The sequence below is a fragment of the Exophiala aquamarina genome (assembly GCF_000709125.1).
Source record: "Exophiala aquamarina CBS 119918 chromosome Unknown aczIA-supercont1.4, whole genome shotgun sequence".
Taxonomy (NCBI): Eukaryota; Fungi; Ascomycota; class Eurotiomycetes; order Chaetothyriales; family Herpotrichiellaceae; genus Exophiala; species Exophiala aquamarina.
In genome coordinates, this window is record NW_013550584.1 from 991782 (window position 1) to 1012667 (window position 20886).

Consider the following 20886-nt stretch of genomic DNA (forward strand, 5'->3'; position numbering starts at 1 on the left):
GCACGTGACCTGATGGCAGCACCACGCGCTTTGCTCATTGCTTACTGTACAGAAAATGAACCCTCCGCAGGCACCTTTCCTTCTCAGCTTCCACCCCGTTCGACCACAACTTACAAGACCTACTATACTCTGTTGAGTCTGACTTCGTTGCACAAGACAACCATGATCTTGTCATTCCAATGTAATGTCAATGCAAAAGGCTCGGGGTTCGCGGCGAGATGACCACCGGATAATCATTCACTTCGACTATGATTGTTTCTACGCATCAGTCGTCGAGAATGAGAACCCTGCTCTAAAATCAGTGCCTCTTGCCATCCAGCAGAAGCAGATTGTGGTTACCTGCAACTACGAAGCTCGAAGACGTGGCCTGCAGAAGCTTCAGCTCATCACTGAAGCCAAAAAGGTTTGCCCTGAAGTGGTCATCATCTTGGGTGAGGACTTGACTCGTTTCCGGGACGCTTCCAAAGACCTCTACAAGTTCCTGCAGCAGTCGATATGGAGTGGCAGAGCAGAGCGGCTGGGATTCGACGAGGTCTGGTACGTCAAAGGAACCTGCTTCGAGTGAATGTCATTACCTAACAATTTGCGCAGGCTGGACTGCACCGACATGGTTGACTACAATATGGAATTGTTGAACCCCCACGATCTAGTTCATTCTTTTTTCTGCCTCGACAAGGTCGACCCTACCATTGGATTTGAGTACGATGCCTCCAGAGTATTCGGTCCCACCTTTCCCAAAGTTGCCGCCTCACCAGAGACTGCCACTGCTAGTGATACACAATTGAGTTTGCGCTTGTGTCTGGGTTCCCATCTTGCTAGGCACTTGCGCCATGGGTTGGAATCGGACAAGGGTTATACATCAACGGTAGGGATCGCAACCAACAAAATTCTGTCCAAGCTGGTGGGCAACGTCAACAAACCGAAGAACCAGACGACGATTGTGCCTCCATACGAGTCGATCAGACAAGTCGATAGCAATGTGACACAATTCTTGGATGATCATGATATTGGCAAGATACCGGGAATTGGGTTTAAGCTCGCCCACAAAATACGATCCCATGTGTTGGGACGTGCACCTGATTTTGATCAAGGCTTCGTTTACGGAGGTACCAAAGAGTCTGTCTCTGTCCGGGACGTGCGTTCACATGCCGGGATGGGCCCTGAACTGCTTGAGGCTATCCTGGGAGGACCTGGATCGTCTAAAGGGATCGGAGGAAAGGTGTGGGACTTGATTCATGGCATCGATGATTCCGAGGTTGGGAAGACCAAACGAGTACCTTCTCAGATCAGTCAAGAGGATTCTTACATGAAATATCTACACACGTTTGAGCAAGTCAAGGAGCAGTTGACCCTTCTCAGCGAAAGGCTTATTCAGCGAATGCGCATGGATCTTTTGGAGGACGACGAGGATGACGAGGATTGGGGTCACGAGAAGGGTCTCGGTACACGACGGAGATGGATGGCTCATCCTCGTACGCTTCGCCTTTCGACCAGACCGCGTCCACCGCCAGGACCTGACGGCACACGTGCAAGGACATTTCACCGGATCTCCAGGTCAGGCCCAATGCCAAATTTTGTCTTCAGCCTGAACGAACGTACGCTTGTGCTGGCTGAAAGACTGGTAGGGGAGACGCTCATCCCGATGTTTCGCAAAATACACGAAACCAACGGCTGGAATCTCAGCTTGATCAATGTTGCAGCCACCAATATGGCGGAGACCGCAGCTGAGACGAAAGACAGTGAGGGACGGGACATTGGGAAAATGTTTCGGCATCAAGATGAGCTGCTCAAAGATTTCAGAGTCACCGTCGAATCAGATCTGATACAAGGTCTTCCATCGCGTGTGCCGGAGGCTTCTAGTGTGGAATGCGGCAGCTCAGGGATAGATGCATCAAATGCCAATCTAGCCCTAGATGAAGTTGCAGAAGGATGGGATTCTGAAGATAGTGACCGGTCGTATGTGGAGCGCTGCGAGTACTGTCAAGCATGCGTTCCAGTATTTGCATTGGCTGCGCACCATCGATACCATGAATTGAGTAATTAAATACCCAGCTAAGGATGGACCAATGCCATTGCACACCTCGCAAACACTTCCCACTTGTAGGTCTCCAAGCGGTTGACGGCACATTCGTCCTACCCCGGTAGTACTGGCTGTACGTAGCGGCTCAGCCAATATGTACCCTAATACTTGTGGCTTGGCGAAGGCGAGACCGCGATACCTTTGTAGGTACGTTGGTACGTGGGTACGTGGGTACGGAGTACCTTGAATAAGGAAGGCATCGGCGTCAAAATTAGTGCCTAGGAAGAAAACTGTGGGTTATGACCGAAGCAACAGGTGTCCCTTTCCAGCAACTCGCATGTTCTCTCGAAAATGGCTTCTCTCGGACCTAGCATTTTTCCGAGCCGAATAATGCCCAACCATCCACACAAGTACAAGCTTTCACCTGTGGCTATTTTCAAACCACCTCTGCGATACGGAGCACCCCGTGTCCACCATCCCAGCTCGCAATCGTATTTGGCAGAAAGCCTTCCGTCATCTTGACCCCAATCGCAGCGCTCAGCCGCCCTCCTTAACGGCTCTCCTTGCTGGTTCGTTTCAACTTGCCCCGTCTCCTGCGCTATTGACCCTCTAGTCGGGCGGCTTTCGCCAGAAATAGAGCCATGTGTAGCCCTGTGGGACAATGGCGACGATCTCCTCGCAGACCATGTTTTTGCCTTCGTTGCTGCTAACCCTCAAGAGCATAAGTCATGGATCTCAGCAACGCAGTTTTTGGATGCCAAAGTCTTCCGCCAATACGACGGAAGTCCGGTGTCCTTCGCAAAGTCCTTCGATCTGTATCTTAGCCGATACTTTGTACGGTATACTATTGAGGTACCCCAGCTTGTCCAGACCCCAACAGCCCTACAGATAGAAATTGATCCCTGTCTTTTCTGATACGCACGTTGGCCATTTTCGTACGCACACACGCGGCAAGTCCGTTCTTTCCTCAGGCCGGTGATGTGCGAGAAATCAAGTGGCCATTTGAGTACCAAGTATGGGTGGCGTCCACCTTGGAAAGAAATTGTGGCTTTTACGCGGATGACGCGGTTTTGGTTAGGGTCTTGCGAACACTTTGCCCTCCAGCCATATCAGCTGCCTATATCCCTCCATTTTGAACAGTCAACTACGAGGTCACTATTTGTCCCTATTCCAATTGTGGTGCTGAGGTGAGGCTTCCCAGGCACCTGATACCATCATCTCTCATCCCTGGGTGGAGAACAACTCCGTCCCATGTGTACGATCCCTTCCGTTGTACTATTTGGACTGGCCTTCGTCCTGGTGCTTACTGTGTATGCACACCACACCCTATCCTCTCGCTTCCTCGATTAAATCTGCAGCCAAAGTCCTTTTAGCGGCTCTGGCCCCGCCATCAATATTTCTTTTCAGCGCGCCAAACGTCATTCCAAAAGGAGAAGATAGCCTAGACCTCCTCTGGCTCTTGATGAGTGGTTCAGCCATTGTGTCCAAGTCGCCAGCACATAGCAACATGATTGCCATGTCTTTAGCTCCGGCAGCGCCTCATCTTTTATCTCGAATAGATCCGATTAATACTCTTCCCATGTTCCCTCTTGAACCTCTTCAAAACCGGTTGGCGTCCATGACATCTATGTCATCTCAGAGGCCCAAACTGTCTCTGAAAACTTCCGATCTGGCGCCCACATATGTCGCCTCGACGACGGGGAGAAACGACGCCAACGCTCACACTACTGCCACCCCGACAACTTTAAATACATTCAATAACACTTTCGACCTAACGTACAGACCGTCCCCGGTGTCAACCATCCCATCACCAGGACCGAGTCTGTTGAGAAGATCAACCAATCTCCAACCATCATCACCTTATGCTTTAAATTTACCGTTTGGAGTATACCCCATATTGAAAAATAGTCCTTTACTTCCGGATCTCCGGCGGTCGTCGCTGGCCACGGCAAGCGCAAGCCCTCGCACCAATGGTCGAAGGATGTTTTTCCCAGCACCAAAACGGGTATCATTCAAACCAGTCCTGGAGGAGGAGATTGTGACCAAGGAGTATGTCGCCCGTCATGCTGATTTAACCTCCTCTTCAGATGAAGACACAGCGTCATCAGAATCAGAGGAATCTTTACAGCGACTCGACAATCCCGGAGACGAAGGCAAACACCGTTTCATCCGGGTCGACGAACTATCCTCTCCGGGACGAAATAAACGAAAAACTCGAGCCACGTCCAACGCCGGTGTTGGTACAGAAGGTCGCGGTCGGCACGAGCGATCGAGGAGTACATCGGAAAGAAGGACGAAAAGGAAAACGAGGAAATGGGAGTGGACCATACCGGGCTCGCTCACGAAATCTGCTGATGATTCCCCAGGAATCAAGGACGGCAGCCATCAGAAACCTGAGGGTGCACAAACCGGGGAGGACAGCTGATGACGACTTTTAAAAAGATACCCTCTTGCCTGCAAAGGCTGTATTTTGGTTATAAAATATTTAACAAGCACAATTCTCGGTGGGAAGGTTGTGTAACATGATGAAATGAGACGAGCTGCGATACGGGCCTCGCATTGTTGCGGTTCCTTTGCAGTCTCAATTTGTATACTACAAACATCTATTTCGAGGGTCGTAGTACATACTCTCCGAGGTTCCTGGCAAAATGCTAAAGCCGAAGCCTCCCCGGAGCCAGCGCCTTTACAACACGCACACACCCTTGGCAGCCTCATGATCAGCACCACCACTACGAAAGGTCCCCATCCCCACTTGATAATCCATCCAAGCATCCCGGTTGCAATGCTCACTATCTCACCATAACATGCGGAGCATGCAACAACAGCACTAGCTCCTTTGCAACATTGGAACTTACACAGCGCCCGGTATACGGCATCCTATCGCAGAAATCTCATACCTTGATTATTTGTTCCTAAAAAGTAGCCTTCCTATCTCCTCAACTAAGCAGGCTTTGCGTACACCACTTTAAAGTCTCCTTGGACTGACACTTTTTCTATGTGCAATGATCGTTGTAGGCTTACGCGCAGCCAAGGCCTCGATTAGATCTAGGCCAATACCTGCCCCATAGAATTGTCACTTCTACTGGCTGAAGCCCATAAACAGAGGTGCTTATTCACCGCTAGGAACGGCAGCCAAGGTCAAAATAGGACTTGGTTACCAATTTGCCTCACTGAATAAGTCGCTGCCTTTATGTACACAGTATCAGTACGATTATCTGATCCTCCACACACTAGCTAACCCAGCTACTCTCATTCCACCACCAATCTCTTAGCTAGCATATCCACTACTTAACACACCACCTTACTATGTTGGCCTCGTAAAGTTTCCCCGATTCTCTCTCTGTCGTATGTTACAGAATAGCTTACAGGAGCTGACGTTTACTGCAGACGATATGCAATAACGCACAGTACAGCTAACATCAAGTAAAGAGCGGCTCCTTGTTCAAGACTATTATTAGCTCCACTTGTCAGCTCTCGCCGTACTCGTACTCGGTAGGGAGGAAGGTCTCGGAATCTACGTGTTCATTCAGGCCACCGATCTGACCTGACTAGGCTTCTTCATTTTGATAAAACGCCAAAGGACGTGTGCATTATGTTCTGTTCTCTTGACTCTTGTGTTATCGCCATTTCTACTGAAGCCAATTTCTACAACAGGGAAGATGGATGAGCTCATAGCGGCCGATTACCTTGTTGTGGGCGCTGGTGCTATGGGGATGGCCTTCGTTGACACCATTCTCACCGAGGGCAAGAAAACAATCGTTATGGTCGACCGCTATGCCCGTCCAGGCGGCCACTGGACGACTGCCTACCCCTTCGTCCGCCTACACCAACCAGCTGCTTCGTACGGCGTGAACTCGACGCGTCTCGAACACGATGGTATCGAGGAGTTCGGCTGGAACAAGGGCCTTTGTGACTGCTCATCTCGCGACGACGTGTGTGCTTATTTCGAAAGGGTCATGAGGAAGACATTCTTAGCTTCAGGACGGGTCCAATACTTCCCCAAGTGCGATTACATTGAGGAGGGCAAGTTTCGCTCCATCCTGACAGGGAAAACGTACCGCGTCGCCAAGGACACATGCATTGTCGATGCGACTTATAGCCGAACTGTTGTTCCATCAATGCGGCCAGCTCCATACGACGTCGCCAGCGAGGTGGATATTGTGACACCCAACGATCTTGCTGAAGCTTCGCGTGGATACAAATGCTATACTGTTGTTGGTGGTGGGAAAACAAGCATGGACGCTTGCCTGTGGCTCCTGGAGAATGGCATCAACGCCTCTAAAATCACGTGGATTAGACCACGCGATTCATATCTGTTGGACCGGTCTAAATTTCAGCCGGGGCCTCAGTTCGCCGCGCAAGTCGGAGCTTTTGTCCAAGGTTCGGTCGAGTCAGTTATGGCCGCCTCCTCGCTAGAAGATTTTCTAAAACGCCAGGCGGCCAAGCAAAACCTACTTCAGCTGGACGAGAAGGTTGTGCCTACTATGTTTCATTGCGCCACGGTATCACAAATTGAGTTTGAGGCACTCAAGGAGATCAAATCTGTTGTCCGTAAAGGCCATGTTACTAGTGTGACGCGGGAAGAAGTGACGCTCGAACAAGGTAGCTATAAACCCGAACCGGACACACTCTACATTGATTGCTCGGCTGGAGGAATCCCTAAGCTCCCTCCGGTGCCTGTGTTCCGAAGCCGCAACATCACACTTCAGCCCGTCCGATACTGCCAGCAGACGTTCAGCGCGGCAATGATCGCTCATGTCGAGGCAACCTACGAAGACGACAAGATCAAGAACGAGCTCTGTGGGCCTGTCCCAATGCCCAACAGGCCTCTTGACTTTCCCCTCGTCATGCTCCAGACCAACTTGAACAATATAGCCTGGCTCAAACGGCCACAAACAGCTTCGTGGTTGGGACATAGTCGCCTGGACGTAATGAAGACCATTGTTCCGCGCGATCCCGAGCAGCAAGTCGCCCACAACAAACAAACACTTACGATTCTTGAAGCAGCATGCAAGAAGATTCAGCAACTGATCGACATGCTACCTGAGACAGACGCAAATAACATGTACACGCAGCTGGAAAACTTCTCTCTCTCGAGTCGCGCACAGCTGTAGGATGTGACAGAAGTGTCAGTGAGTTCTGCCGTAATGACATGGTGCGGTTATGTCCGACATATTCAGGAGCTGACACAAATTGAAGCTGATTTAATAGCATCATGAGATGTGCTTGCTGTGTACCCAACGCGGTACATACACAGTAGACTTTGCAGCGGGCGACCTATAGCCGATGGTGGCGGGGTTGACTTTCTCTCTACCTGATGCCTCATGTAGCATCAATGATAAAAACCCCATTTCAATGGACTTGACTGCGTTCTTATGCTCAGCCTTGGCCGCTAGAGAGTGGCCAGGGTTCACCCCACCCCACTGCGCGTCCCCAAGATTCAAAATCCAAAGCTTACCTATGGGTGTCACTGTATAATTGTACTAAAGCACTACACTCTCACTGTATTCCTTTTGCGGCCTTCTAACAGACGTCCGCTCAAGGTGGGGCTGAACCCACAGTGAACCTGTCATGTAGGGACCGCTCGTTGCCTAATGCTGCGGATCCAAAGCTACACCCACTTTTTAGATGGTAATGTACTCATAGTACAACCTTAACCTATATTTTGCCCTAATTGAGGCCTGAAGGGGCTTTCTTGTTCCCATTCGCTTGCTAGCTTGTCTCTCTTCCTCGTGTACACCCAAGCCTTTGGGCATGTTTTCATATTTCTACAATAAGCATACTCCAACACGTGTAAATTACTTTAACCCGTGAGCACTCCACAACGGATACCTCCAAAGCCAGGGCTATTGAAGACCGTCCATATACCAGTATTGTTGACGGCGTCCATTTGTGCCGATATCTACCCCAAATCGTTGGCGAGACCTTTCGCACAAAGCTTTTCAGCTGGAAGTCCGAGCTCGGTCCCGTGACCGAAATATACAAGTCGAAGCGAAAACCACGGCGGATCGGCAGCCTTGCATAAGATAGGGATGAAACAATTAGATAAATAGTAATGTCCAGCCTTATCCTGACGACTGACTTCCACGTCAAGCCTGTCAGCTGAAAATCCGAGGTCAGCCTATTGACCAAATTATACGAACTCAGAGAGCAGCCACAACAATTTCGCAGTGCTGGCATGAAAGAGGGTTGAATCAATTGGCGAAACTGTACTTTTCAGCCTTATCCTGACGACTGACTTCCACGTCAAGCCTGTCAGCTGAAAACTCGAGATCAGCCTATTGACCAAATTATACGAACTCAGAGAGCAGCCACAACGATTTCGTAGTGCTGGCATGAAAAGGGATGAATCAATTGGCTTAACGGGAATATCCAGCCTTATCGTGATGACCGCCTCCATGTCAAGCTTTTCACCCTGAGCAATGCAGGCCAGTTTAGCGACCAATCAAACAAAGACCACAGTGCCCACATGGCCTTAGCATGGAGGAAGAGAAAGCGATTGACCGAGGCAGTAAACGAAATGTGCGACACGAAGATCGAGAGGTCCGGGAAGGAGAGCTTATCTTTTGATTTTATCTGCGGATCACCCCACCAATCTGGAGCGTTGGGCGTACAGCGTCCCTTTATCAGTTGTTGTGGTCTACAATGTCACAGGAAAGATACCTCACAGACGTAGGGGTGGAAGGAACCACGATTGCACCATCCACTCCAACTAAGCATCAAAGAAGCTCAAAAAGGCCCCCTGAGTACACGTCTGCCCACTATGAACCGATTGACAAGAATGGAAGCTCTATCCGTGTGCTCAAGCTCTTCTCTAGCAACCCTAATAACCCCCAGGTCGAGTGTGAACTGATACAAACCTCTCTGGACAATGAAATAGCACGCCCATATGAGGCACTATCCTGGTGCTGGGGACCTCTGTCTGAGACCGCTTACATCAATATCCGGAAAGGCAGCAAAATCTATGCGAAATACGTCCAGCCTGATCTCGTTTCGGCTTTGCAGGCTCTACGACACTACCAAAATGACCGCTACCTTTGGATTGATGCAGTATGCATCGATCAATTTCACCCAGAAGAGAAAAATCACCAGGTAGAAATGATGTCCATCATTTACGGCAAGGCCCAGCGTGTCTGCATCTGGCTTGGGGATCCTACTAAATCGAGTCGGTTAGCACTCAGCTTCATCAAGAATGAAGTCCTCCAACTCCAAAACTTTGATGATCTATGTGACAAGAAAGCAGACACCACGAAGTGGAATGCACTCCTCGAACTGATGCAACGGCCATGGTTTTCGCGCCGCTGGGTAGTTCAGGAAATTTCACTGGCCCAGCGGGCTCTTATCTACTGCGGGAGCGATAAAATCTCCTGGAGAAAATTCGCAATAGCGGTCGAGCTATTTGTCGAAGTCGAAACCGCAACACATCGACTCTCAGAGGTGATGAAGAAGGACCCTAGATACTATCATGTCCCTGGATGGTTCGAATACGTCTCAGCACTGGGTGCGAGCCTGTTGGTAGATGCCACTGGACGCCTCTTTCGAGACTACAAAGAGCTGCAGCAACCCACGACGTCTCCAGTCGGACAGGCTGATCTGGACACCGAACTCGACATGGACTCCGATTTGGAAGCTTTGACAGACGGTGAATCCGAGGCCGGTAGTCTGGACGGGACAGTAAATTCCCAGATAATTAGAGGGCAGCCATTGTTGGGCCTTGAATACCTTGTCTCGAGCTTGTCTATATTTGATACCACCGTTGAACATGACACCATATACGCACTGCTTGCAATTGCGAGAGACACCACTCCTCGAGCCCAACAAATATCAAGCAAGCACTTGGATCATACCCAGGACGTACTCGAAAGATTCACGCAGAAGAAACGGTTCAATGTTGACTACGAACAACCTTATGTCGATGTGTGCAAGGACTTCATCCAATTTTGTATCCATCGCTCCCTTCACACTGATCCCAGTCGAGCACTTGACATCCTTTTCCGACCCTGGGCAACGGAGGAACGAAAATCTTAGAACGACGAAATGCAAAAATCAAGGCTAATAAAAGAGAACAGGCTAAAAAGGAGAGGATTGGGAAAAGGGCAGCTGTTCATGGCCCCAAAGCAAATACTGCACCAAGTAACCCCCAGATAGAGGCGGGTAGAAAGCAGAAGCGCAAGCGAGCCAACACCCCAACCATGGATGTTGAAAAAATTACCACAGAGAACCACTACATGCCACTAGCCTCTTGGATCCCTCAGCTTTCCGGAGCACCCTTTGCTATGTACTCACAGGCAGGAATTCCTGGCTTGAAGATGGGTCGCAAAAATGCAGATCCCTTGGTTGGCCTTCCCAGTCTGACACATAGAAATTACAATGCTGCTGAGACCAAGAAGATCGATATGAAGACTTTCAGATTTCGGAAACGAACCAGTAACGGGTTAAACCATTTCAGCCTGTACGTCAAAGGATTTGAATTCGACACCATCGACAAAGTCCAGAATTCCTCCCAAGGCGGAGCCATTCCATCAGAGTGGGCGGATTTCGGGGGCTGGCCTCTTGGGACTGGAGTTCCGCCGGATGAGTTTTGGCGCACGATTGTAGCCGATCGGGGAAGAGATGGAAAGAATCCGCCTGTATACTACGCACGGGCGTGTAAGGAGTCCTTCGAAAAAGGTGGCTACGTCAGTGGCGCCGTCAACACGACAGACCTGATAAACAACGAAAGGTGCTCAGTGATCGCACAATTTTGTCGTAGGGTGCAGGCCGTGATCTGGAACAGGGCGTTGGTCAGGACGAAAAGTGGAAAGCTCGGTTTAGCCGGTCCAAACGTCCAGCCTGGCGACAAGGTTTGCATCCTGTACGGATGCAGCGTGCCCGTTATTCTTCGCAAGAGCGAGGAAAAGAGAGAAGAAATAATGGAGGGGGAGATAGCATGGGAACTCCAATACCTGAAGAAGCAATTGGCAGAGTGTTATCGTGCGTATGTTAGGCGCCGAGAATTCTTTCAGCAAAAATGGAAGGATGACAAGGCGAAATACAAACAATGGGAAATGACAAAGCGGGAAGAGTGGAAGCGGTCGAGAACCTCTAAAGAGTGGCGGAAAAAGTGGAAGAAAGATACCGAGGAGAAGGAGGCAAAAGCGAAAAGCCTGGTCGTCAAGAAGTCGACAGCTGGCGTACTGAAGATAAGAGACAGAAAAGTCTATGTCCAGCATTGCCGTGAATTGTTTTGGTATTGCATCATGCGAATTGATCGTGAATTCGATGCTTGGAAGCGCGGCAAGCGAGCGGAGAAAAAGGAAAGAGAACAGCGGCGAAAACAAGGCGATAAGGCAATGACTGAGGAGGACCATGCTTGGGATGAACCGAATGTAAATTGGCGGGAATTTGAACTCTCACTGAGATATTTCCGCCGATGGAAGAAGAGAACCAGGGACGTAAAGGAGAGCATTCGAAAAGAGGTCGAAGCAGAAATGAAGAAAAGGACGGAAGGAAAGGGCCAGGAGAAAGGCCAGGACCACGTCCATGAAGCCGAACCCGAGCTCGTACGAGAACAACGAAAGAAAAAGCTGACCGAAGAGCAGAAGGAGGAGTACGAGGCGAAACTGAGGGAAAACGTCAAACGAGCGCTTGGGAAGGACCGGTTTTACAGTTATCAGCTTTATGGGGAATGCTATATACACGGCATGATGGACGGGGAAGCCATGTCGGTGCAGAACGGGAACTCTGGAGATGAGAATGCAAAGCCAATTGACTCGACTGTTTTCGAAATCAGGTAACGCAGCTGAAGAGGAATGTGGTTGTAAGAGGTTGGTTACATATTGCACCTTCCAGAGACTTCGGAGGCACTGAGAGATTAACATAGACACCCTACCATCAAGAAAAATCAGCGGGGCTCTGGGTATCAGCACCGACTCCTCCCCAATCTCCGCCTTAGACGCGATGATCTCCCTGGAATTGTTGCAGAACGAGACTGTCTTGGGCGCCGGCAGCTCCTGAAGCGTCCATCCACGTCCAAGCCACTTCGCATTCCTGGAATGTCCTCTGATCGTGTCATCGAAGCGTATCGAGCCGTTGTCATCCGCTGCGCCATCTCCAGGTCGAGATAGCGTGGCCTAGACGTCGACAAAGTACACGTAGCTTTCCACTGCGTCGCGGGACCAAGCTCTTATAGAGTTGGTAACATCAGAGAGCTTGGCACTGCTACTCTGATCGATGCAAACACTATTAGCACCCTGGAGAGCTCGCTGAAGCGATCGCCACCTTCTAGCGGGAGCTTAAATTTCTGGATATAGTGTAGTCTGAGCCTGCAGAACTGACGCTCACTCTTCCCACCTCCATTCTAACCTGGGAGTGAAATGCGGCTAATACTTAGACATTTATGCGCTCGCATTGACTACAATGTATGCGCTTCAGATGAAGGTATTGCATCATTGAGTTTATGCCCAGAAGGAGACCGAAAAAAGGGCCTTCATTTGGCCACAGGAGAACCTCTTCGCTGAAAAACTTCTCTGTACTTGCAATTTTGAGTCTTAACGTGACCGATTCTTTCACAGTGACTCCATTAATCATTTCGAGCCCGTATGTGGTGATGGGGCTTCTAACCTGACCGGGGAGAGACGGTCATCTCGGAGCTTAAGCGAGGCAAGTCCTTGACGTGATATGATATTAATGATAGAGCCAAAATCCAACATTATTGTGGCATCAACTCCATTGGCATCGTCTCTGTCCATTGAAATATTGACATGGGGAGTTTGATTCTCGAAAATACCATATTGATAAAAGGGCTCGTCCCTATCAGTAGGAAGGTCATCAGTATAACTTTCTGTTGCAGCTTTGAAACGCGGGCTCGAATGGGAGTTCATTGTCCCACCACGGGCAGGTTGATGACTTTCCATCCTCAGATACGTTCTGTAACAGATTCGCCAATGATATCGGCGCCCAGGGCTGAGTCACCAAGAATAGAGTCTTCTGTATAGAATCAAGGGTATATGCACCGACATATTTTAGGATTGCGATGCTCGCATTTTCCGAGAAGCTCGATTTCAGATTCTGCGGATGGCGCAATCATAGGTAGACCCCGCTGTTTCTATGTCGATGTTTCGGGCGTTCTGCATGGAGCTCTTTTATTGCGAAAGTGTCACCTAATTTGTTTGTGGCCCTAAACACAGAACCGAAAATTCCTTGGAAAGTCGGGCTATTTGATCTCGACGGTATGGTGACTGCTCTGCCCTCCTATGGTTGAAACGTTGATTGTATTACCCTTGCCTCCCAGCTGGCAGCACTAGCCGAGTTACAGGGCACGGGAATGGGCCATCCAGCCTGAGGCAAGCCTCAAACTGGGAACCCCTTTGTCCAAAGGGGCCTCGTCAGAGGGCACCACAGAATCATGACTTATCCACCTGCACCTGCCGTTGTGATCTTGGCCTAGAACAAGGCAACATCGGCTAATGGCAACAATGAACGAGCAAGCACATGGAACTGGGCTCTCCGAGTACATGAGACGGGCAGAAACTGAGAATATAGGGGCTCAGATTTTACTCAGCATGCTCAAGATATTCTGTACAATTCTGAGTCCGCAATCGCTTGATCAGGCTTCCACAGCCACAGCCACTGCTCAGGGTTGCTTAGCCATAACTCAGGAAAAACAGCATGGTGCTAAGGGCTGGGCACAGCTACGGATGTTGGAGAGGTCAAGATTCGGAGCTGGGTATAATGGTATTTATGAAGAAGAGTGGCGACAACAGTAGAGTAACAGATTGGGGGTACAGTGAGATCCTGACAGCTGATCATAGCAATGGGCGGTGTGGCAGTCGTGGTGGCACTCGAAGTACCCTGGGCATATTTCACAACGCAGAGCATTTCATCACGCTGGGATGTCGATTCACAATCTATGATATTCAAAATCACCTGCGGACACTGCTCCGCGAATATGTAAGTGTTGGCGTGATTACTTGGCAGTAGGGTGGTCCATTGAAGTGGCAAGATGCTCTGTTTTTTCTACCTAATGTTGCGTGTTCTACCCGCTATATATATTTGCTAGTAAAGTGATCTAGAAAGGCCATTTTTCCATCTGTAGGAGCCTCTCACGTCCTTCCAACACTTTGCAGTATCATTTCCGTATCAACCTGCCTAGTAAAACTCATTCCTGAGCGCCACAGGAGGAGGCTTTTTGCACGGATCTATGGTGAGTCAATGCGGTGGATGATTCATCTACTTGCGCATTTGTGTCAATAGTAAGGCGGTGTTGGTATGTGATATGGTGGAGTAAAATTGCTAGAAAAATCTCTGATTTTCTATCTAAAGTTGGCTATATACTTGGTAGACACTTGATCTATTTAGGCTCCAATCGCATACACTTGAGCTTCTTGTCTCATAATCCACGTATTGTCTCAGATGCCTAGTTGTCGAGTCATATTTGGCGGTGGATTCTTTGTCTGGAGGCCTTACCACTGCGGCGAGTCAGTCATCTATTTGCGCAGTTGCGCCAACGGGCTGCAGGAGATTACAACGGCACGTGATTGTGAATAAGTCATCTTCTGTGGCTGGTAGGTCTAATTGTGGCTGATCCTGTTACTGTAATGTTACCCATGATGATACTCGGGTTCGTCCTCGGCTGTTCCAAAACCTGTCTCCAAGTACCAGGCAGGGGTCTTGAAGGGGAGTATACGGCAGCACCGACCGTGAATGATGATAGTGGTAAGATTGATAATCCGTCATAAGGAAAATAGATGGTCACTTTATGTATTTATCGTCTTTGAGTTGTAAAGTTAGCAGTATTGACGTCCGGAGGAGGTCCAAGCAGTTTTAGCTGATTTCTGTACGGTTCCAGAAACATGGGCACAGAAACATCAAATCGTGGTATTTATGAACAAAATTGGTAATGACTATGGCACAAACCATTTCAGATGCATAGAGATCTTGAAATACCAACAACAGCAATGTATGGTGTGCCAGTGCGTTGTGGCAGTCAAAGTACCATGGACATATTTCACCACGCTGGGTGTTCCACCACGCCGGGATGTCGATTACAAACCTTGTAGAATCCGCGTGAGGTTCCCCACTTCAGCTTCATGCATGTGGGAAAGCACCGTACGGAGTTTGGGCGGGATTTAAGCTATTCTCCGTAGGATCCTTCCTCGCCAACAGCACCTGGCTCAATTTACGAATCTCTGTCCACTTGTTTCCGAGGCGTCAAATAGCCAATCCGGATATAAAATAACCTCCTGTGCAACCGCGCGAGATCGTGTACTGCTACGCGCCGGCATTCAACCCGAGTAGACCCTCATTCAGTCTCACACCAACCGAAGTACGACTCTCTAAGTGCACGAACATCACGACAATGACGAACCTTGGATCCTTATCAGCAGACGTACTGCTCGCTCCCGGACCGAACGACAGCGTTTCAGAACTCCGCTGGTCTCCCATGTCAAACCATCTCACGATTTCAGCCTGGGACAACATTCTTCGAGTCTACGAAATTACCCAATCCTCCGGCTCCCCTCACTCTGGCAACCTCCTGTTCACCCACGCTTTGTCCGCGCCGCTCCTCTCCTGCGACTGGTCGAAGGTATAGTACAGCATCCACTCTGGATCCCACGATATCACTCCTTCCCTCTCTGGACCCTCGGAATAGCTTTAAGACGCACGGTTTAATACGACAACTCTTTAGGACGGAACTCACGTCGTCACCGGAAGTACCGACCATAAGGCCTTTCTCCTGGACCTGAACGCGCACGGATCACTTCCTATCCAAGTCGCGGCGCACGCGGCGCCTATTAAGAGCGTGCGGTTCGTGACTATTCCCGGATCTAATGAACCCATACTCGCTACCGGCTCCTGGGACGAGACCATCAAGTTCTGGGACGTGCGGCAGAATACGCCCCTCGCATCGCTGAACTGCGAGGGAAGGGTTTTCTCCATGGACTCGGCCGGCATGTTGCTTACTGCAGCGACGTCCGAGGGGAAAGTTCATGTGGTTGACTTGAATAACCCTACTGTATGCAGGACGACCACGAAAACGGCGCTACACAAGCAGATCCGTGTCGTGAGCTGTTTTCCCACGGGCGATGGCTATGCCGTGGGTGGGATCGAGGGCCGTTGCGCGTTCGTGTATCTTAATCCGGAGAGGGCGAGGTTCGAGTCTATGTTCTAGTTTATCCCATGTCTTTGTGTCTACTGGAAGGGCTTGTCCTAGCATACCCCCCGGGATGATCGCAGACGATACTCTCTCTGGGATTTCGCGGTCTGATAATCACCCTCTTTTAGCGAGAATTTCAGCTTCAGGTGTCACCGGTTTGACACGCCTGCCAGCGCCAGCACCAGCACCAGCACCAGCCAGAGAAGTCTCCTCAGTAGCCACCCCCAGATGTCCAGCACTGACGTCTACGCGGTCAACGCCATCAGCTTCCACCCGCTCCACCGTACGTTCAGCACAGCGGGTTCTGACGGAAGTTTTGCATTCTGGGACCAAGCGGCCCATTTGCGGCTCAAACATTTCCCGCACGTAGCTGCGACGAGTGCATCGTCGAGTATGGCTGGTGCCGCAACGGATCGACAGACGACGAGTTTTGGCAGTGGAGGAAGCGGACAGAAGCCAGGTAATGTGAGCACAGGTGTAGCGGGACAGGCGGCCATCACGGCGACTGGATTTAATGGTGACGGAGGTCTCTTCGCGTATGCGGTGGGCTATGACTGGAGTAGGGGGTATAGAGGCAGCTTGGTGGGTAGGGAGGACAGGGTCTTGGTGCATGTTGTTGGCGATGAGTGTGTGCCTAAAAGAAACAGCAAGGCTGGGAGAAACATGAAGTAGTGGTGCTATTGAGGTGATCGTGAAGATTGGTCAGGGGAATCTCCCTTGAAGTTGATGGTTGATATCTAACTTGGTTATTTGGTAGCTTATTCATACGAGAATAATACGTTACATGTATGTAGTCGGTCCTCCACCTATCGTTTGGTCTTCTTTCGCCAGACTTGCTTTTGCGCATATAAAATGTATCTGACCGAAGAGCTAATATCTGTCTTTCCGTCTTTGCGCTCATCCAATTTTTCGCACTCAGGTCTCTCCCGCATTTGCTGGCTTCCGCGTGTGCGCTGCTCTGTCATAAGCTGCGGCCTGGGTATAAAGTTGTCCCGGAGAATGTCTCAACGATTGGTGTGAGGTCTCCCTTCTCCGTCCAGTGTGCTCAGATATATCCGTTGCCCTGCTTTTCAACATTTGCATCATCTCGACCATCTGTTAGCCTAACGTGAATGTGTTTTCACAATTCCGCTCGAAGGCGTATTGAGGCCGTGCCCGCGAGTATAGGATCCTCGCCGTGAGGAGAAAGTCATTGCCATCGCTCGATGCCCATTGTGCACGTACTCCACCACTTTCCACGACTTTTGCACTCTTGTGAAAGAAAGCCCGCCCTTTCCCCCATGTCGCGCAAACCCAAAACGGTGTGATCGCTAATAGCGAGGCAGAATTTCAGCTTGGCGGCGATTTCGCAGCTAATGCCATCAGGGATGCCGGGTCGCTCTTCGGTGTTCGTGCGGCGCGTATACCGCCGTGGCGGGTCAATGGTTGTGCGTCTCAGCCCACTGTATCATCCGCATGCAGCCACCTGCTGAGGTATTTCTGCCATTAGCTTGTATCGAAGATCAGGCCCCTTCTCGACCCACGGTAGAGTGTGTTGGAAGCACGGCCATGCGACGTTGTCGAAACTGTCCTCCATGTTGAGTTCGCTGACGAGAGTGAACATTGCATTCGGTCGTGGCTCGAAACTGGTCGTATAGATGCAGCAATGATGGTCATGAGCATAGAGGCCAGGGCATCAAAAAGGCTAGCGTAGAGAGATCGGGGGGTAGCGAGCGGAGGCGGCAGCAGGAATTCGTGGGAAGGGGTTAGTCGGACTTGAGTAAGTTTGAGTCATTCTCTCCGATGATTGATGACCACATGAGGGCCAACTTTTGTGTCGGACAGTCAGGCGAAGCTGAGAGTGGAAGGGCGACGGGCGCTGGGATAGTTTGAGAACGTGCACTCCGGTGAAAGCAGCGAGGAGGGATTCTCCCTATTTATCCACGACGCGAGGGTGAGGGCTCGGCAGAATTGGCCGCTTTGGTGTAAGTCGTAGGCGGCTGGCAGCGAAGACAGCTGCTCTTTACCGCTCCAGGCAACGCTAGCCAGCCGAAGCCAGCCTAGAAGTGTGCGGTCCACCGACGCTGCTTTTGAGAAGGTTCGCGGTTCTATTGGATGAGCCCGGCGCCATCACGGGTGACGCAACGATGGGTCCAGAAAACCAATCACGGCCGCCTGCAAAAGAGGTCCACCAGGGTGAGCAGGGACAAAGTCGCACCATGGCGCCAAGGCGCCAAACCTTGGCAGCAGTAGATTGACACACGCGAAACCTAAAACTTTGGGACATTAGACGCGTTGAAAACTTCCCTTCTAACTACGCAGTAGCGCCACATTGCATAATGCAGTGCTCCATCATCAGGCGATTTCAATATAACCGGCCAAAATGCTCAATACCTGCTACTCTGCCATCTTCTTTTATCTCCCCTGAACGAGGAGCGTATATGTCCTAGGGTGGGAATTCGACGAGGCCAGCGCCTATTCTCCCTGCTACGCTCTTTTATAGCTCGATCATCATAATAGGGCTACAGAGTCCCAACACACTATTCCAAGGTATTATTTTAGCTAACCAAACATCCTACCACTGTCACGCCCTTTATCGAAGTAACATCTCCCTTAGCTTAACTCCACTCAATAAACCCATGTATGCTAGCATTGTTCAATCGAACACAGCATCCTCTACTCAATGCCGCTAATGACTGATGTTAAAGCACTCCATGGCTAAAACGGTACTAATGGCTAATTGTTTTAAGGTATGCCGGGTGAGAAGGAGGAGCTAATTGTTCCGCCTTTACTACGACTAAAGGGTCTACTATTTCGGGCCTACTACTGCCAGCGCGACGCTAGTAGTGGATAGTCCCTCGCAAGGCCGTCGAAGGTCGAGTAATATAGCGGAAATCTAAATATCGTAGAAGTAACTAGTCGGCGACTCTTCACCTCGTGATTAACTATATTTAATTATTGCGTATAGTTATTCTTACTTACCTAATGACAGGAATATCGAGAGTAGATTAGCTAGTGACGAGAGGGCGGTGCTAATGTAGGCCTTTATCCCCGTTTGCCTACGACGAAGGGAGTGTAAGGTTTACTGTATGCCTATCTCCCCTTCCTTTATTCCATCGTTAGGGATCCATTAGCTCGTCCCTCGATCCATGCCCGCCAACTTCTAGGTGGAGTGAGTGATATTATACTCTTAGCTAGCTAAATTCCGTAGGCTAGGGCTATCCTATCCAATATTATAGTCTCTTTATTAAGGATGGACGTCTACATAGCTCTAGACGAATCCTTATCGATTAGTTATACCCGACGTTATCGCTAGTCCGTTCGGTCAACCCCTACCAATCTCCACTCAGCCAGGTAGAAGGACAGCCGTTGTCCAACGCACTGCTCGCATAAATCTACCTTGCTCAACTAGCTTTCCAGTCCGCATGACCATAATTCATCCGATTAGGCCCCCACGAGCCAGAAACGCCTAATCCATTTCCCAGCAGTCAAGGCATGAGACATGCACGCCGCCGCCACACAACAGGGAATCCAAAATTCGGCGAAGGAAGACTAATAGATCATCCTAGGCTGCCTTTGAGTCATCGAGGCACCATTTAGTCTAACCGCTCCGGTCATTGGTGTCATCGCGTCCAATTTCGCACGTGTCACGCTTTAGCTAATGTGGTAGTTAATATGCGGTTACTATTAACGAGGAGATACCCAGTTTGAAGGGCAGTCTTGTCAGTACAAAGGTCTATAAAGAGAGTAATATATTGGATATAGCCACACGGAAGCAAACAGCAGCATAATTAAATGAAATTCACGTGATTTTACATGTGATCCCTAAATTTACTGCACAAGAGGCGGTTACATCATTGGTCGATTGAAGGGTCCCTGCACTAGGCACCAGCTTGCGCCGAAAAAGCGGACCCGGTGAGCACGCCGGGCAACAATAACCGAGCAGGGAAGCACGGAACTAGGGCTTCCGAGCATGCGAAACACCAAAAACTGGGAACCCGGGGGTCAAGTTGTGGGTCCCTCACAGGACTCACGGCTTGGCTCACGCTGCTCACGACACGCCTCAGGGCCCACCAAGCCAAGCGCAGGATTGCACAGCCACAGCACAGCCACAGCTCAGAGTTGCACAGCCATCGCTCAGGGTAAACCGGCGGGTGCTCAGGCCTGGAAACAGAAATGGACTTTGGAGAGGTCAAGATTCGGTGCTGAGTATAATGGTATATATAGTGATAGGAAAGATGGCAAGAGAAAGCGCTTAATACGCTTTCCCCTCTGAGATGTTTGTGAGAAGAGGCACCTCATTTATGGCGGCATTTATACACAGTACTGTAGAGAGTTCTTCGCCTCCCCATGTGTGATAGCGAATCCTACATCGTGGGCGATGTGTGTCTCAGAATATCCCGAGTTCGCCGGTTGTGGTGTCGAAGAGGTGCATGTTGAACCGGGTATAATGGCGGGCTAAGGAATTAATACTTGAATGTTATTATCAGGTGGGGACGGGGGGTTGGGTTTGACTGAGGCCGAGGCTGCCAACGGTGCTAGTTGTTGTAAGTACGCCCTACGGAGTACTAATTCTGTTCTACAGATTGTTCCTCTCTAACGAGGCAGCTGAACTCGCCAACTGAGTCCAGCAGATTGAATAATCTAAATACCTAGGTAGGTACATTTGTGGGTTTGCAACGAATTCAGCCTCGGTGCCCCTATCAAGACTTCGATTTGTCCATCCTAGAGACACTCCCATATGCAACCA

At 50.0% G+C, this 20886-nt stretch overlaps 6 protein-coding genes across 6 annotated transcripts; all 6 read left to right on the forward strand.

The window, feature by feature from the left end:
* Nucleotides 1-190: 190 nt before the first annotated feature.
* Nucleotides 191-2044, forward strand: A1O9_05476 (uncharacterized protein; the record flags this gene model as incomplete). Its single annotated transcript, XM_013404694.1, has 2 exons — nt 191-537; nt 592-2044. 2 exons carry the CDS (start codon nt 191-193, stop codon nt 2042-2044), a joined length of 1800 nt encoding a protein of 599 aa, XP_013260148.1.
* A 1603-nt stretch (nt 2045-3647) lies between these two features.
* On the forward strand, nt 3648-4445 carry A1O9_05477 (uncharacterized protein; the record flags this gene model as incomplete). Its single annotated transcript, XM_013404695.1, has 1 exon — nt 3648-4445. The coding sequence occupies one exon, from the start codon at nt 3648-3650 to the stop codon at nt 4443-4445; it is 798 nt and encodes a 265-aa protein (XP_013260149.1).
* A 1234-nt stretch (nt 4446-5679) lies between these two features.
* On the forward strand, nt 5680-7134 carry A1O9_05478 (uncharacterized protein; the record flags this gene model as incomplete). Its single annotated transcript, XM_013404696.1, has 1 exon — nt 5680-7134. The coding sequence occupies one exon, from the start codon at nt 5680-5682 to the stop codon at nt 7132-7134; it is 1455 nt and encodes a 484-aa protein (XP_013260150.1).
* A 1531-nt stretch (nt 7135-8665) lies between these two features.
* A1O9_05479 (uncharacterized protein) lies at nt 8666-10048 on the forward strand (the record flags this gene model as incomplete). The annotated part of the gene is made up of 1 exon (XM_013404697.1): nt 8666-10048. The coding sequence occupies one exon, from the start codon at nt 8666-8668 to the stop codon at nt 10046-10048; it is 1383 nt and encodes a 460-aa protein (XP_013260151.1).
* Nucleotides 10049-10212: 164 nt separating this feature from the next.
* On the forward strand, nt 10213-12126 carry A1O9_05480 (uncharacterized protein; the record flags this gene model as incomplete). Its single annotated transcript, XM_013404698.1, has 2 exons — nt 10213-11792; nt 11883-12126. 2 exons carry the CDS (start codon nt 10213-10215, stop codon nt 12124-12126), a joined length of 1824 nt encoding a protein of 607 aa, XP_013260152.1.
* A 3233-nt stretch (nt 12127-15359) lies between these two features.
* A1O9_05481 (uncharacterized protein) lies at nt 15360-16172 on the forward strand (the record flags this gene model as incomplete). The annotated part of the gene is made up of 2 exons (XM_013404699.1): nt 15360-15587; nt 15690-16172. The coding sequence occupies 2 exons, from the start codon at nt 15360-15362 to the stop codon at nt 16170-16172; spliced, it is 711 nt and encodes a 236-aa protein (XP_013260153.1).
* Between the last annotated feature and the right edge of the window lie 4714 nt (nt 16173-20886).